Source organism: Oncorhynchus tshawytscha, unplaced genomic scaffold (assembly GCF_018296145.1).
Source record: "Oncorhynchus tshawytscha isolate Ot180627B unplaced genomic scaffold, Otsh_v2.0 Un_contig_5464_pilon_pilon, whole genome shotgun sequence".
Lineage (NCBI taxonomy): Eukaryota > Metazoa > Chordata > Actinopteri > Salmoniformes > Salmonidae > Oncorhynchus > Oncorhynchus tshawytscha.
Window position 1 is genome coordinate 127437 of NW_024609583.1, and position 17822 is coordinate 145258.

A 17822-nucleotide genomic window follows, 5' to 3' on the forward strand; every position below is an offset into this window, starting at 1 on the left:
CAAATTTCGAAATTGCACCTTTTGTATTCTACTATTCTACTATTCTAACTGACCTGAGTGAGTTTTTTAAAATTGTATTTTTGGGGGGAAATTGATCGGAGGACTTTCAAAAGTGGCCAGTTGCTTATCCCTGGCCTATTTACTTTACCAAGGAAAATAACATTTCATACTGAGTGGAGACCTAAAAACTATCTGTGAAAGGAAACATTATTCCAACAAGTGTAGGACAACAGAACTATGGACCATCAACACTAGAAATATGTTTTATTCACAAATCTCAATAAATCAATCAAAAAACAACACCAGAATTCTAGGTTTCCTTTTATTTACATAATTATACAAAAATACAGCTTCATGATCAAAGTAATACAATTCTGTGTTCAAGATATGAGTGTGGAGAGAAACAGCAGTAAGCTACATAGACAATAGGGGAATGGATTTTGCCAATATAAAGAACCCACAAAGAGATGGACTGTATTTAATTCTCTTTGACAGCAAAAGAAAACTCTGAGAATGTTCACAATACCTCAAAAAGTATATCAAGGTTCATTTCCCATGGAATAAACTGGCTGGTCAGTATCCAACATGAGAAATATTACAGTTGACGTCATATACACTTGATAGATCCCTTATGTCTTTTCACAAAACAATTTTTTAAATGGAAATTTACATTCGTTTGCACTGATGGTGCAAGAAATGTCCAAATGTATTAAGCAAATGTTACAGTGTTATTTTCATTGCAGTGCTTTACAGCTTGCTTAATTTATCTTCCAGACATGGACATTTTATAAATAATCTCTGATACACATAGCACATTAACTAATAGGACTATCATATAACATTGACACTACACATGTAGGATCTTAATTTGAGCCAGTTTGCTACAGCAGAAACATAATCCTGCAGCAACAGGAAATGTGAGTTATTATGTGGATTATAATTAATGACCATTTTTGTAGCGGTTGATACATTTTTCGTAACTTCAGAAGCCGTTTTAAACCTCAAATGCAGTACAAGTTTTACATTTCTCCTGCAACAGGTTGATCAAATTAAGATTCTACATTTGTAGTTTGGCACCATCTTTATTCTGTTGTGAGTGTGACGCAAAGACAATAATACTAAATTACTTTGGTTACAGCATCGGTACAACTACATCACGAGCTTCAGTGAATTTTCCCTTTTGCTGAGCAAATCTGTAATGTACCTCAGCATGGAAAACCAACCAAACATACAGTCTAACAACTTAGAATTGTACATGTATGCTGCATCCTTGCACAGGAGGTTGGTGGCACCTTAATTGGGGAGGACAGGCTTGTGGTAATGGCTGGAGCGGAATTAGTGGAATGGTATTAAATACATCAAACACATCCATGTGTTTGATGCCATTTCATTTGCTCCGTTCCAGCCATTATTATGAGCCATCCTCCCCTCAGCAGCCTCCACTGCGTCCTAGGTCCCAATAAATGAAGAGGTGCACTACACATAGAGAGAGAAGCACAAGACACGTGCATTTAGAAATTGTAGCAGATCATTACAAGCAGAGAATAAAGGTGTTTTGCTAAAACTCTAGGACAACATGACGCAATATATAGCACTGTCCTATACAATAAAAACACAGAAAACTCAACAAAGTATAGCCAAGGTTGTCTATACATATGCTTAACTTGGGCAGGAGCTCACCGGAGCTGAGTACCGGAGCTGAGTACCGGCACCTTACATTTTTCTACTGCCTGTTCTTCTTCTAGAATATTAGCTGAGAAGTATTGTGGAGCTCCTGCACCTAAATAAAAACAGTAGCAGCATGTAAAATGAGTACCGGCACCTACTGTATTTCAGTCCAAGTCAAGCACTGCTGCCAATAGAGTAAAACACAATGTGGAAATACTACATACTACAGTAAAAAAATAACCCTTTTTAATATAATTGTACAGAAAAAAACGTAACAATTTAACTGATGTAGCTAACATGTGCAAGAACACTTTCAAGAAATGAAGTGATTGATTCCCACTCAGTTGTGTATTTCATTTCCACTGGTATAAAAACCTCATCAATTCTCTTTCTCCTCAGGTGAAAAAAGCTCACTTTTGTGTGATTGCACCAGGCAATATAAAAACAGTTCTATATTTTTGCGACAAAAGTACAGACTACTAGTTGTAGATGATATACAAAGACATGGAACTTCCAGAGCCTGATAGTTTCTGCATCATATGAGGCTGCATGTCAATCATCTAAAGTGGCTTCCTCTCCATCGTTACAGATCTAGTAATATTTAGTTTATTAACACAGGCTAGTTGAAAGCAATATGGAGAACGTCTACATGGAATTAGTTTTCACCGGTCCAGTTTTCTAAAGTCAGCAATGACGTGGAAAAGAGACAAGGAAAGGAAGCCACTTTACACTACTTACATGAACCGTAATTTGCATGTAATGACTCAGGGAACGACAAGATCCCTGGAAGAGTCTTGGAAGTCATATAATGAATGAATGGCTATGAGACTGAAATCAACAAGAGTGATATCTGATCCAAGAGATAGTGACCCGGGATCATGTCAGTGATGGTGACCCTCATCCAATTCGTTCAGAGTTGAGCTGCCTCTTCTGCTGCCATCATTCAATGAAATGTTTCTGACAACAGAAGTTAGTTGTTGCAACATGGGTGATCATGTCCGTTTTCTGACCAATGCCACAAGTGGAATTATTTTGGGTAAGTCACACAGCATTGACGAGTCTGGGAGGCGTTTCCGAAAAGCTTTGTAGCTAACAAGGTACTTTATTTCTCTCCACAACTATAGACCCAGACCACTTGTAGAACAGAAAAGTGCTTTATTCAAATAATTTAGCTCATTTAGACAGGCAGACTAATTCTGATCTTTTTTTCACCAATCAGATCAGCTCTGAAAAGGATGTCAAAAGACCAATTAGTGTTAAAAATATCAGAATTAGGCTGTCTGTCTAAACGCAGCTATAGATTTTTAAACATTTTTTATGAAACTGTAGCTACTGTGATTTGCTAAGAGAAATCAGAGCCACCCCACTGGGTACAGAAGTCAGTTCAACGTCTAGTTTTGATTTACATTTGGTTGAGTTGTTAACTAACGTGAATTCAATGTGAAATCAACAACAAATGTCACCATGTCATTGGATTTAGCTTAAAGGTTGGGTGACAAAAATATGAAATGCCCTTATGTTGATGACTTTTTTCAAATACAATCAGTTTTCCACATTGATTCAACGTCATCGCATAGATTTTGGAGGGTTGAAATGATGTGGAAACAACGTTGATTCAACCAGTTTGTGCCCAATGGGACTTAAGCCAAGAAGCTTTCATGAAACTCACCCATGGCCTGATCAGTTCTCCTTTAGCCCTTCCCTTTAAATGAAACAGATCTGACCAATTAACTTGACTTGAGTCCTGTTTCATCTTGACTGTTGGACAAGGGAGCACCATAAGTGTAAGTATCCAGCACTTTTCTCTCAGTCTGTAAAAACCCCCAGAAAACCCCACAACCACACATGGTTGCTCTCAGAAGTCAGAGTCAGCATCCATAAGCTCCGCCTCCATCAGGTTGGTTCTAGAGTGGATCTGCCCCCACTCCGCCCTCCTTTGACCCCCCTGCGACCTCCCCACGTGGTCTGTCCTCCCAGACACCCCTGCCATAGGCGCCACCTCCCCGGAGTAGTGGAACGCTCCATTGGGCTGCCAGAAGGAGAGGGGTGGTTGTTGGGGGCGGCAGCGAGGCCCCAGGCCGAGGTCCTCTGGCAGGTCGCTGAGGGATAGGGGGTTGAGGTCAGGGTACCTGCTCCTCTGGCTAGAGGAGGCCCCCAGGGCTCCTCCGTACCTCTCCTGGTAGGGCAGGGGATGAGAGGGCCTAAACTCAGGGTAAGAGCCTGGAATGACGTCCTCAGCCTCCTGGTGCTGCCTCAGATTGGCCACCAGGCTCCTGTGGCCGGGCAGCTTGGGTAGCCGTGGCACCGAGCTGGTGCCAAACTCTCGCTGACGGTAGCCCTGGTGTTCGGCCAGCTCCTCCAGAGGACGCGCCTCCTTCTTCCTCTTCTTCCTCTTCTTCTTCCTCTTCATCATCTCAGGGGAGATCTCCGCCTCCACCATCCACAGCTTGTTCCTCTCCTCTGGTGGTGGAACTGGGTGAAAGAGCAGGGTGAGATTCAGACTCATAGTGGTAACATGGTAGCAGGATTAAATCAGACTGGTGGCTGAACTGACAATTCTGTAGCCTGGTTATATAATACTGAATACTGCCATTGTGAGCGCAGCATTCGGTCTGGCTTAACCAGACTAGTAACATAGGCCCTGTTTGAATCTGTACATGACTGGATAAGTGGAAGTAAAGGCCTTATCCCATTGCTTTAACCAATCCAACTGTCTACGATCTGTTATCGTTTCAAGAAAGAATGCAATGAACTCAAGGAAGAGTGCAGATGTCAGACAATGTCACTAAGCAGGTAGCAGCTCTCACCAGGTGTCCCTGTAGGGGTGACAGAGATGTCCTGCGGTAGAATGGCGCCCCTCCTGGCCACCATCTTGGTCACATGCTGGGCCCAGGCTGAAGACATCTCGTTGGATGGCTCCCCGTTCAGGTCAAAGTTGATGCCAGCTACCAATGAGAAAGAAGACAAGACAGCTCAACCATTACTATCCATTATACAGTAGAAGAGCTCAACCATTACTATCCATTATACAGTAGAATAGCTCAACCATTACTATCCATTATACAGTAGAATAGCTCAACCATTACTATCCATTATACAGTAGAAGAGCTCAACCATTACTATCCATTATACAGTAGAAGAGCTCAACCATTACTATCCATTATACAGTAGAGCTCAACCATTACTATCATTATACAGTAGAAGAGCTCAACCATTACTATCCATTATACAGTAGAGCTCAACCATTATATCATTATACAGTAGAGCTCAACCATTACTATCCATTATACAGTAGCTCAACCATTACTATCATTATACAGTAGAAGAGCTCAACCATTACTATCCATTATACAGTAGAAGAGCTCAACCATTACTATCATTATACAGTAGAATAGCTCAACCATTACTATCATTATACAGTAGAATAGCTCAACCATTACTATCATTATACAGTAGAATAGCTCAACCATTACTATCATTATACAGTAGAAGAGCTCAACCATTACTATCATTATACAGTAGAAGAGCTCATTACTACCATTACTATCATTATACAGTAGAAGAGCTCAACCATTACTATCATTATACAGTAGAAGAGCTCAACCATTACTATCATTATACAGTAGAAGAGCTCAACCATTACTATCCATTATACAGTAGAGCTCAACCATTACTATCCATTATACAGTAGAAGAGCTCAACCATTACTATCATTATACAGTAGAAGAGCTCAACCATTACTATCATTATACAGTAGAAGAGCTCAACCATTACTATCATTATACAGTAGAAGAGCTCAACCATTACTATCAACCACTATCCATTATACAGTAGAAGAGCTCAACCATTACTATCATTATACAGTAGAAGAGCTCAACCATTACTATCATTATACAGTAGAAGAGCTCAACCATTACTATCATTATACAGTAGAAGAGCTCAACCATTACTATCATTATACAGTAGAAGAGCTCAACCATTACTATCATTATACAGTAGAAGAGCTCAACCATTACTATCATTATACAGTAGAAGAGCTCAACCATTACTATCATTATACAGTATACAGTAGAAGAGCTCAACCATTACTATCATTATACAGTAGAAGAGCTCAACCATTACTATCATTATACAGTAGAATAGCTCAACCATTACTATCATTATACAGTAGAGCTCAACCATTACTATCCATTATACAGTAGAATAGCTCAACCATTACTATCATTATACAGTAGAAGAGCTCAACCATTACTATCCATTATACAGTAGAATAGCTCAACCATTACTATCATTATACAGTAGAATAGCTCAACCATTACTATCATTATACAGTAGAAGAGCTCAACCATTACTATCCATTATACAGTAGAATAGCTCAACCATTACTATCCATTATACAGTAGAATAGCTCAACCATTACTATCCATTATACAGTAGAAGAGCTCAACCATTACTATCCATTATACAGTAGAAGAGCTCAACCATTACTATCCATTATACAGTAGAAGAGCTCAACCATTACTATCCATTATACAGTAGAAGAGCTCAACCATTACTATCCATTATATAGTAGAATATCTCAACCATTACTATCCATTATATAGTAGAATAGCTCAACCATTACTATGCATTCAGTAAAAACCCCAAAGAGGTTATTTATATAGTAGAAGGCTCCCCCTGGAGTCCCCTGCAGTGTTCCAATAACTAACAGTTCATACAGTCCCTCCAACATAAGCAAGCATGCTGGCCACAGCCGCCTCAGTGCTTACATTATCTGATGACTCAGTCATTCACTTCTCGTGTCAGACAGATTTCTCAATGACATTCACTACGTGTGTCAGACAGACTTCTCAATGACATTCACTACTAGTGTCAGACAGACTTCTCAATGACATTCACTACGAGTGTCAGACAGACTTCTCAATGACATTCACTACTAGTGTCAGACAGACTTCTCAATGACATTCACTACTAGTGTCAGACAGACTTCTCAATGACATTCACTACTAGTGTCAGACAGACTTCTCAATGACATTCACTACTAGTGTCAGACAGACTTCTCAATGACATTCACTACGAGTGTCAGACAGACTTCTCAATGACATGCTGAAGCATGCTGAAGGACAGCTCCCTCTACGGGTCTTTATGGACTTACCTACTGGCCCGTCATGAGAGACAGTGTGCATGCTGAAGGACAGCTCCTTCTATGGGTCTTTGTGGACTTACCTACTGGTGTCAGACAGACAGTTGCATGCTGAAGGACAGCTCCTTCATGGGCCTTTGTGGACTTACCTACTGGCCCGTCATGAGACAGACAGCGTGCATCTGAAGGACAGCTCCTTCTACGGGTCTTTGGGGACTTACCTCAGACAGTGTGCATGCTGAATGTCTTTGTGGACACTACTGGCCCGTCATGTCAAGACATGCTGAGACAGTGTGCATGCTGAAGGACAGCTCCTTCTCCGGGTCTTTGTGGACTTACCTACTGGCCCGTCATGAGAGACAGTGTGCATGCTGAAGGACAGCTCCTTCTCCGGGTCTTTGTGGACTTACCTACTGGCCCGTCATGAGAGACAGTGTGCATGCTGAAGGACAGCTCCTTCTCCGGGTCTTTGTGGAGCTCCTTGCGCTTGGAGAAGGCCTTGGCTATCATCTTGCTCTTCTTTATCCTCTTGGGCTCATCGTCGCTACGGCCGATAACCCTATGACAGGAACAACAGGTAGATAAATCACAAGGTGACAGACAATGTTGACGTATCCCTTGACGTGCCAATCGCGGTAAATTGTGCAGACATTAAAGCTGAAATCCGTACTTGGTGAAACTACCACGTCCGTTTGAGATACTACAACAAACAAGTAGTTGCATCAAACAACAAACACTGTATTTTTTCCACTCAGACATCATTGCAGGTTAGATAGAACAGCATAGTATGTAGTGAAGAAAACAAAATGTCTGATGCTGGTACTCCTCTCCTCCGTTTCATCAACAAAATAATAACAAATGTGCTGGGGGGCGAACAGTGGTGCTGTTTCACCTGATGCAGATTTAAGCTTTAATACACAGATGATGCTGTGTGAATGCCTCAGGGGGCGAACAGTGGCGCTGTTTCACCTGATGCAGATTTAAGCTTTAATACACAGATGATGCTGTGTGAATGCCTCAGATGGGGCGAACAGTGGCGCTGTTTCACCTGATGCAGAGCTTTTACACAGATGATGCTGTGTGAATGCCTCAGGGGGCAACAGTGCTGTTTCACCTGATGCAGATTTGAATGCACAGATGATGCTGTGTGAATGCCTCAGGGGGCGAACAGTGGCGCTGTTTCACCTGATGCAGATTTAAGCTTTAATACACAGATGATGCTGTGTGAATGCCTCAGGGGGTGAACAGTGGTGCTGTTTCACCTGATGCAGATTTAAGCTTTAATACACAGATGATGCTGTGTGAATGCCTCAGGGGGCGAACAGTGGTGCTGTTTCACCTGATGCAGATTTAAGCTATAATACACAGATGATGCTGTGTGAATGCCTCAGAGAGATAATACAATGTGTAACTCCATACTTGGAATATTGTTGGTAAAGTTCATGTACTATTTTCTTGTAGCTTATTTTCTCACCTTTTATCTACAAGAAAACCCTTTTTGCTACAAAGGGACTGCCGCCCAGTCTAATGTTCTGTGTGTGTTCTAAAGGAAATGACTGCTTACTTGCACCAGGTGCGTTTCCAGATGAGGATAGTGGCCTTGGTCCACACCCAGGTGCTCATGGCGATGCCCGTGCCGAACATAGAGAACAGATTAATCTTTTCCACCAGTAGACTGGGACGGTTCTTGATAGTACATTCTGGGATCGGCTTGTTGGTCTGATGAGCGATCGTCACATTGGCCTCGCACCTGTTCAAAGCCAGCGCAGCGTTTATCAATCAATCCTCAGAGATCTTTTTTACCAGGCAGTTGCTTTTGCTGTGGTAAAATACTCTACATACACACACCCACTGTAAAGCCATATAAATGAGGCATATTCACATACTGAACTGTTGACATTAACCAGTTGTTTACTTGTTCAGACAGGAAAGAGAAATGTACATTTCTGAGGTGAAATTCATACCAGTCCACTCAAAGTCAACAGAGTGGAGAAATAAGGCTGCATTCACAGCACAACAAACCGGTAGGGCTGTGGTTACCACCAGTCTCAACAGCATCATCTGCTGGGAATCTCCCACTACACCATACAACTGAGGGCATGTTCCAATACTCTTAAATCTCCCACTACACCATACAACTGAGGGCATGTTCCAATACTCTTAAATCTCCCACTACACCATACAACTGAGGGCTTGTTCCAATACTCTTAAATCTCCCACTACACCATACAACTGAGGGCATGTTCCAATACTCTTAAATCTCCCACTACACCATACAACTGAGGGCATGTTCCAATACTCTTAAATCTCCCACTACACCATACAACTGAGGGCATGTTCCAATACTCTTAAATCTCCCACTATCCCATACAACTGAGGGCATGTTCCAATACTCTTAAATCTCCCACTATCCCATACAACTGAGGGCATGTTCCATATAAATCTCTTAAATCATGTTCCAATACCTTAAATCTCCCACACCATACAATACAATGAGGGCATGTTCCAATACTCTTAAATCTCCCACTATCCCATACAACTGAGGGCATGTTCCAATACTCTTAAATCTCCCACTATCCCATACAACTGAGGGCATGTTCCAATACTCTTAAATCTCCCACTACACCATACAACTGAGGGCATGTTCCAATACTCTTAAATCTCCCACTATCCCATACAACTGAGGGCTTGTTCTAATACTCTTAAATCTCCCACTACATCATACAACTGGGGCCATGTTCCAATACTCTTAAATGTATATTTCCTTCCTCCCTTCCTTGAAGTAATCCCTCGTCTGTCACATTGGATTGATGTAGGGAAACTTTCCAAGGCAAAGCTTTTACCAATTATGTAAAGTCAAATATTGGTGATTATTCCCATGTTCTGAGAAAATATATATTGTTTTAGTATTCCAAAAGGGCCCAGAAGTCCTTTAGGTCCTCAACACCTGTTTTGAAGTTGCAGTGTTGAATATAGTTTGGGGTTACTGTAGGCTACATGAGGAGAAAAGGAACTCACAACACATATTCTCTGAAGCTCTTCTCCCACTCAGCCTGGTTGAAGAAGTCATAGAAGTGGCAGCCAAACGTGATTAAGACAAAGCCAAATGCCAGGAACCCAAATATACCTGATGAAGAGGAATTACACAAATGATTAGAGATATTTGAAATTCCAGAAACCTCAGGAGTCAGGACACAATATACTTTATATGAAGATAAAACCAAAGTGTTATATAACATATATCGTGCAACAGGATCTACAGTCAATCTATGATGAGTCAATTTAAGTGGCTTTATCAAAGGCGCGGGGTGGGGGGGGGCAGTGCTAGGTCTAACTAGGATCGCCTGACCCAAAGGCAGTGGATCTAACCACTGCTCCAAGAAAGCTAGCTCCCTTGTGGAAGTGGTTATCTGTCTTTTCAACACTAGCTAGGTTTGTTACACTGTTATGCCAGTGGTTTGACTCTGGATATCTGGTGATTTACAGCGAAGGGGTCATACCAAGTCTTAGCATTGTTTCGTTGATTTTGCTCGCTGCCTTCTCACTCAGAAGACCCGGGTGGTTACTCTTGATGGAGAACAACGTCATGACTCCTGCAGAAACAAACAGAGGAAATCACTTTGGGAACATCTATTTATTTTGTAGCGTTTAAATTCTGAAATATGAAAATGTCTCGTTTTTTGGGTTTGAGAGAACTCACCTCGTATGAGGAAATAGCCACCAATGACAAGCACAACTCCAATGGGAGCCAACACAAAGCCAGCACGGTAGCGGTAGTTCTTATAGCCCACGAAACAGATCCCACTGACAGAGTCTCCGTCCACCTGTGTCAAATAACAGAGACCAGAAACGCATACATGTGTTTGAATGGCATAACGGCATAAAAGATAAATCATTTGGAAAACAAGAAATTCTGAGTCATTGTCTTTCCATCATGAAAAGGGAATAAATAAACTTGTCTCTAAACTGTAGACACGGTTTGGGATTACCCTATTTCAAAGTAACACTCAACTTAAAGCCTGCTGGTATAAAGCATTAAGATTCAGTTACAATGCATTGTGAGACTGTCACGTTCTGACCTTTATTTCCTTTGTTTTGTATTTAGTTAGTATGGTCAGGGCGTGAGTTGGGTGGGCAGTCTATGTTTGATTTTCTATGATTTGGGGATTTCTATGTTTCGGCCTAGTATGGTTCTCAATCAGAGGCAGGTGTCATTAGTTGTCTCTGATTGAGAATCATACTTAGGTAGCCTGGGTTGCACTGTTTGTTTGTGGGTGATTGTCTATGTTAGTGGCTTGTGTCAGCACAGGTCTCATTTGTAGCGTCACGGTCGTATTTGGTTTATTGTTTTTTGTTACTCTTTTGTATAGTGTTCAGTGTTCTCTTTATTAAAATTCACTATGAACACATACCACGCCGCATATTGGTCCTCTGATCCTTCTCGCCTCTCCTCTTCGGAAGAAGAGGAGGAAGACCGTGACAGAGACTTGTCATAAGCATGTATAATGTGTTATTATCATACGTATTAGAAATCGCAAATCACAGTAATGACTATTTTCAACGGCTAAAAGAAATAGTAGGTGTTCCATACCTCAGCGGTGGCTAGAATAGCCACAGTGAGGATGAAGGGGACGGACCATGTGACCATGTGGAAGTATGAGGTCTTGCCCGACAGGGGCTGGTGGGTGGTGCCCAGGGCCTTGAAGGACGTGTGCCAGGCGTAGGTCAGCATGACAAACCAGATCACCCCAGACATCAGGGAGTAGTAGACGAGGCTGAAGATGATGACACACGACAGAGTCTCAGTAGATCTGGATGGAGAGAGGGAGGGAGAGAGAGAGTGAAGGAAGTTAATGACTCAATCATTGTTAAGAGTACACTGCCATTGCATTGGCTGTATGTGTGTTATTAATTATTTGAAAATGTCAATCAATCAGCCAACCAATCAACCAATCAAGTTTGAGAAACAAAGCGAACTTGTGAAAACGAACCTCCTGACTCCTGTACTAGCTAAATACAAGACCTACGAACCTCCTGACTCCTGTACTAGCTAAATACAAGACCTACGAACCTCCTGACTCCTGTACTAGCTAAATACAAGACCTACGAACCTCCTGACTCCCTAAATACAAGACCTACGAACCTCCTGACTCCTGTACTAGCTAAATACAAGACCTGAACCTCCTGACTCCTGTACTAGCTAAATACAAGACCTACGAACCTCCTGACCTACAAGACCTGACTCCTGTACTAGCTAAATACAAGACCTACGAACCTCCTGACTCCTGTACTAGCTAAATACAAGACCTACGAACCTCCTGACTCCTGTACTAGCTAAATACAAGACCTACGAACCTCCTGACTCCTGTACTAGCTAAATACAAGACCTACGAACCTCCTGACTCCTGTACTAGCTAAATACAAGACCTACGAACCTCCTGACTCCTGTACTAGCTAAATACAAGACCTACGAACCTCCTGACTCCTGTACTAGCTAAATACAAGACCTACGAACCTCCTGACTCCTGTACTAGCTAAATACAAGACCTACGAACCTCCTGACTCCTGTACTAGCTAAATACAAGACCTACGAACCTCCTGACTCCTGTACTAGCTAAATACAAGACCTACGAACCTCACCGGAAGATTCAAGAAATACTCCTTCAAATTGTATTTTCACATCTTATCTCATAATACTCCTACTTTCTTTCAACCCCTTCAATGTGTGTGTGAACAGTGTATGTGTGTGTCTCAGGGGGTTGGGTCGTAAGCAAAAACCACAATTGATTGACAATAAAATGTTAAGTGTTCTCCTTCTTCACTTACGAGGGCTCCCCTAAACGCATGGTGTTGTCACTCTTACACACGATCTCTTTGCGAGCTCCATCCATGAACTGAGCCAGCCAGCCGATACTGCCCATGAAGAAACAGGTATTGATGTAGAAGAGGATGACGGCGGGGTAACGGTTTGAATTCTTCCAGTCCGCCAGAAAGGTGGCCTGTGAAAGGAGAGAGGGAAAAAGAAAGGGAGAGAAGAGATGAATATAAATGGGAAACACTTTTTTCTGTCCTTAGAAAGGCCAACTCACCGAAACACATAGTTCTCCGCAAATTACTAACAATATCAGAAAATAAAAAGCATTGTTTTGACAACTTCTGTGAAAAGCAGTCTGAAACCATTATCTGAACAAGAATGGTATGTGTGTTACAATACCAGTATCTTCATTCCATTTGTAATCTCAAATATAAAAGTTAAAAGTCAAGTCAAAAAAAGTTGTTGCTAACAGCTGCAAGTTACACTTGGAATTATGGGTAATGTTGTCCACAACACTGCTGTGTGAAGCTCACCAGAGTGAAAAAGGTGCAGAGCAGGGTGACGGTGCCGAACACAGCGATGTAGGCGTGCATGTCCGAGTGCTCCTCGTCGGTGAACAGGGGGTTGTTGCACTGGATGCCGCAGCCCTCCACATCTTTGTACCAGCTGGCCTGAACGTCTGTCTTCACCAGGGGGGCTTCGCAGTGTCCCGACGTGTTGAACTTCAGCTTCTGCACCTCGTTCTGTCTCACCGTGGACGGAAGGCACAGTGAGCTCATATTGTCACTCTGTTTGGTCTATTTTTCATATGAGGCGTGCGCCTCAATATTATATAGTATTTTATAAACTGGGTGGTTCGAGCTCTAAATGCTGATTGGCTGACAGCTGTTGTATATCAGACCGTATACCACGAGTACGACAAAATGTTTATTTTAACTGCTCTAATTATGTTGGGTAATCAGTTTATAATAACAATAAGGCACCTCGGGGGTAACAAAATGTGGAAAACGTCAAGAGGTCAGAATACTTTCTGAATGCACTGTATATAATATATTATAGTATTATAGAGTATAATATCGACAGCCATTTTAGACTGAAAAACAATGACACTAGCCTGTTGACTAGATGGGTGGCTCCATGGAGGGGCCACAAACTGGGCACAGACTACAATTCAACGTCTACTCCACGTTGGTTCAATGTAATTTCATTGAAATGACGAGGAAACAACATTGATTCGACCAGTGTGTGCCCAGTGGATTGACAGTGCTGAAGCCCCCTCAATAATTGGCCTAGCACCCCATCTGCACACATGCATAGTGAGAGCATCTACCATACCGTGCAGCCCATGGGGTACTTGTCCGTCTCCTCACACTTGAGGAAGTTGGGCCAGCCCCTCTCCTGGTCCACGATGCTGCAGGGGCGACGCGTAGCCTGGCACAGGTGCTGGCTGGGAAGCTCCACCTGCCCGTTGTCACACTTGGGCATGTAGACGGCACACAGCAGGGGCTGGATGACCGCCCAGCAGCGAGGGGCGTTCCTCAGACCTGCATGGGTGAGAAGGGAGGTGAGGGACAATAATGTAGCTTGGGTTGACTTCAGTAGACACCAAACGAATGAGAATGCTCCTAAACTGAGAGAAATTGTCAGGTAGGTACCATAAGAAATGCTCATTTGAGTTTTTCTGCAGTGAAACATTTTGCTACGGTGTGCCCTAATGAACACAAACCTGGTGCTCCAGCCTGTTTGTGCCTTATCAAACTCCTCTCTGGGTTTGTTCATTCATTGTCATGCCAACTATCTAAGTACGATATGACATGACAACTATAATAGTGTTGGCTACAGCATATACAGAATGAGACCAGTCTGGATATAAATAATACATATTCATCACTTCATCACTTCAGTGTGGTGATGATGATGATGGTGGTCACTAGGGTCAGGAGATAAATAGGATCTGGATGTTGATGATGGTGGTCACTGGGGTCAGGAGATAAATAGGACCTGGATGTTGATGATGGTGGTCACTAGGGTCAGGAGATAAATAGGACCTGGATGTTGATGATGGTGGTCACTAGGGTCAGGAGATAAATAGGACCTGGATGTTGAAGATGGTGGTCACTAGGGTCAGGCGATAAATAGGACCTGGATGTTGATGATGGTGGTCACTAGGGTCAGGAGATAAATAGGACCTGGATGTTGATGATGGTGGTCACTGGGGTCAGGAGATAAATAGGACCTGGATGTTGATGATGGTGGTCACTGGGGTCAGGAGATAAATAGGACCTGGATGTTGATGATGGTGGTCACTAGGGTCAGGAGATAAATAGGACCTGGATGTTGATGATGGTGGTCACTAGGATCAGGAGATACATAGGACCTGGATGTTGATGATGGTGGTCACTAGGATCAGGAGATACATAGGACCTGGATGTTGATGATGGTGGTCACTAGGGTCAGGAGATAAATAGGACCTGGATGTTGATGATGGTGGTCACTAGGGTCAGGAGATAAATAGGACCTGGACGTTGACCCTGACTGGGATTGGTAGCTGGGTCCAGTGTCTATCAACTCAACACCTCAGCTGTTATGCCAAGAGCTCCAAACCTCTTGATGAGGCAGCTAGCATTACAATATCATGCACTTGGAAGGTCACTAGTTGTGTGGTCTGTTGTTTTTCCCATGGTGGGGGTGGGGACCGGAACCACTCTACAGATCAGCTGAGGATTAGTGGAAGGAAACGCAGGTTGATGGATCACTAATGAGTGTTTATTAATGTGCAGGAATATCTAACACCTCAGAGAGAATCTTTTCTTTTCTTTATTTGCTCTTAACCCCCATTTCCTGCAAAAGTCCTTTCCCATGTATTTGGTCATTACAAAAACTATCCATTTGGAGGGGCCCTCAATATTTCATTGCCTAGTTAACAGGCTATACATTAACAATTAACCTACTGACCTCGCATGTGACTATAACCAAATCTACCTTAATGTTTAATAGCACAGTGTAATACATCTTATTACATAAATATTATATAGTGCTACTGTTTTTACTTATAATAGAACATTCTGTTTATGTCAAATGGCAAGGTTAAGACTAAATAATCAAAAGCGAAAGATCAATGAATAATCACTAGTGAAAGTTCAACGTATAAAATACATAGATTTGATTTTACGTTTCCTTTTGCAAATGACAATATGAGCATCTAGGTTGCATCTGATGCTAATAGAGGGAGTGGGGTCTGCACTTAATAACGCAACACAAATGTATAATACGTTTGTCAATTTATTTATTTTAAATTACAGTAAATGAACAACATGAACCCTTTGTACCTATGCTTATTAACCAAATACAGGCTTACCAGACCACATGGCCAACTTCTCAAATGCTTCGTCTTGGGTACTTGAGTCTTCAGCCAAGGCAAGAGACGTGTGCGTGTACGGTAGTGGGGACCCAAGACATGTATTATATTTAAGCACTTCACATGTTGTAGTTTTCTTGCAGAAATCATTGAAAATAGTTTCGTTTCTCTGTACCGTTACCGCATGAGTAACCAGAAAGGAGGCAGCCCAAACGCAAAGCATCCCCAACCCACCAACAATGGAACTCCATCCACTGGAAGACATCTTGAACATTCAACGGTGCAACTTTGTTTCCAGGAAGAAAAAAAGTAGACTTTGTATTCCAGTAATCTAAAAAGTAACCGTTAATAAAAATAGCACGAAGTGCTCTTGTTCATTTGATGCCGAATGTAACATTATGATACAATGAAACGAAACGTTTTCCCAGTTTTCACACAGTCCCGAACTTTTTCATTTAGCATTTTGTCATATAATCCTTGATTTGTCACTGGAATTCCCTACACACAATCCGATCGCCACCAAAAAACGAAAAGATGCATGCATGATATTCAATTAAAATCAAGTGAAACTATTCCTTCCGCTGTTTTTGTTGGATATGCCTATTAAAAAGAAATCAAAGTAACAGATTCACCCTCCCCCACAACTTGCCGTGAAAAGTCTGAAACTGTAACATGAGCTCTAGTCTACGCGCTCCAACCCCCTCGCGCTCCCACTTTCCCCTCTTTTGCTGAAAAAAAAAACTATTTTCATTTCATCTATGTAGACCTATCCCAAAAAGGGCAGTTTTGGGGGATTTCTATAGAATTCTGCGATGTGTCTGATGGAGTTTGGTCTTTGTTTTTCTCGCTTGTAGTCGTGTCTGCTATTTTGTTCTGCCTCTGGTATGCACATGGTGGGGGAGAGCCAAAGTAACAAAACCCTCTCATCCCATCCCCCTCTCCATGGGTAAAACTATGCCTTATAGGAATACCAAAACAATCTCTCTCCTACCAGGACAGACTGCAGTAAGACAGCCATCTGTGTACCTTTATATCGTATGCTTGTTTGTTTAATCGTCCGTTCATTTATAGCCAATATTTCTGACACAACACCTTCATCAAATCAATCACAATCAAATGTTATTGTCACCTGCTTCGTAAACAACAGGTGTAGACAGTGAAACGCTTACTCATGGGCTCTTACCAACACTGCAGAATACAATACAAAAATAAAACTAATAATAATATTTAAAAAAAATTGTAACACAAGGAAAACATACATAATGAGAAATGATAGCTTGGCTATATAACTGGAGTACCCTAAGACACTCACTTTGTTCATTTCCAAAAACAAGTCTTTGAAAGATCTCCAAAGACCCATATTGTCCTCCATGACTTACATCTGACCGTACCTCCTACATTTGCACTTGTTGCTATTAAGAATGAATAGATTTGCAATCACAGACTGATCAGTTATGTTGGTGTGAACAAGCATTTCAGTAGTCTCTTCGATAGTACTTCAAATCTGTGATTAAACTAGAGCCTCACTTTGCCATACAATTGACATCTTAGTGATTATGCGAGCACAGTAGGCTATATTTCTTTGTCAGCCCACTCCAAAGACTGTTCATTCACCACCACAAAAATGGTAACTGCAAGTTTATCCGCCAGTGGCATGCCAGTAGCCACTCAGGGAAAGTTTGTTGTCGTGGACATAAACAAGTCAATTATCCACTCCTTAGGCTACTTTGATTCTAAAAGATCAGACAAGATTGTCATTTTCTCTGCTTAAATTGCACAGTTTCTAAACGAGTGTGCAGCCTACTGTATGGGTGTTGGTTGGGGGATGGGACGGCCTG

General features: G+C 42.0%; 1 protein-coding gene across 1 annotated transcript; it reads right to left on the minus strand.

The window, feature by feature from the left end:
- Positions 1–308: 308 nt before the first annotated feature.
- smo (smoothened, frizzled class receptor) lies at positions 309–16905 on the minus strand. The gene is made up of 12 exons (XM_042316062.1): positions 15985–16905; positions 13962–14170; positions 13160–13369; positions 12638–12810; positions 11403–11622; positions 10512–10635; positions 10312–10404; positions 9830–9938; positions 8376–8561; positions 7222–7370; positions 4476–4613; positions 309–4140 (listed from the first exon to the last, which is right to left on the minus strand). Exons 1-12 carry the CDS (start codon positions 16256–16258, stop codon positions 3524–3526), a joined length of 2502 nt encoding a protein of 833 aa, XP_042171996.1. The 5' UTR covers positions 16259–16905; the 3' UTR covers positions 309–3523.
- Between the last annotated feature and the right edge of the window lie 917 nt (positions 16906–17822).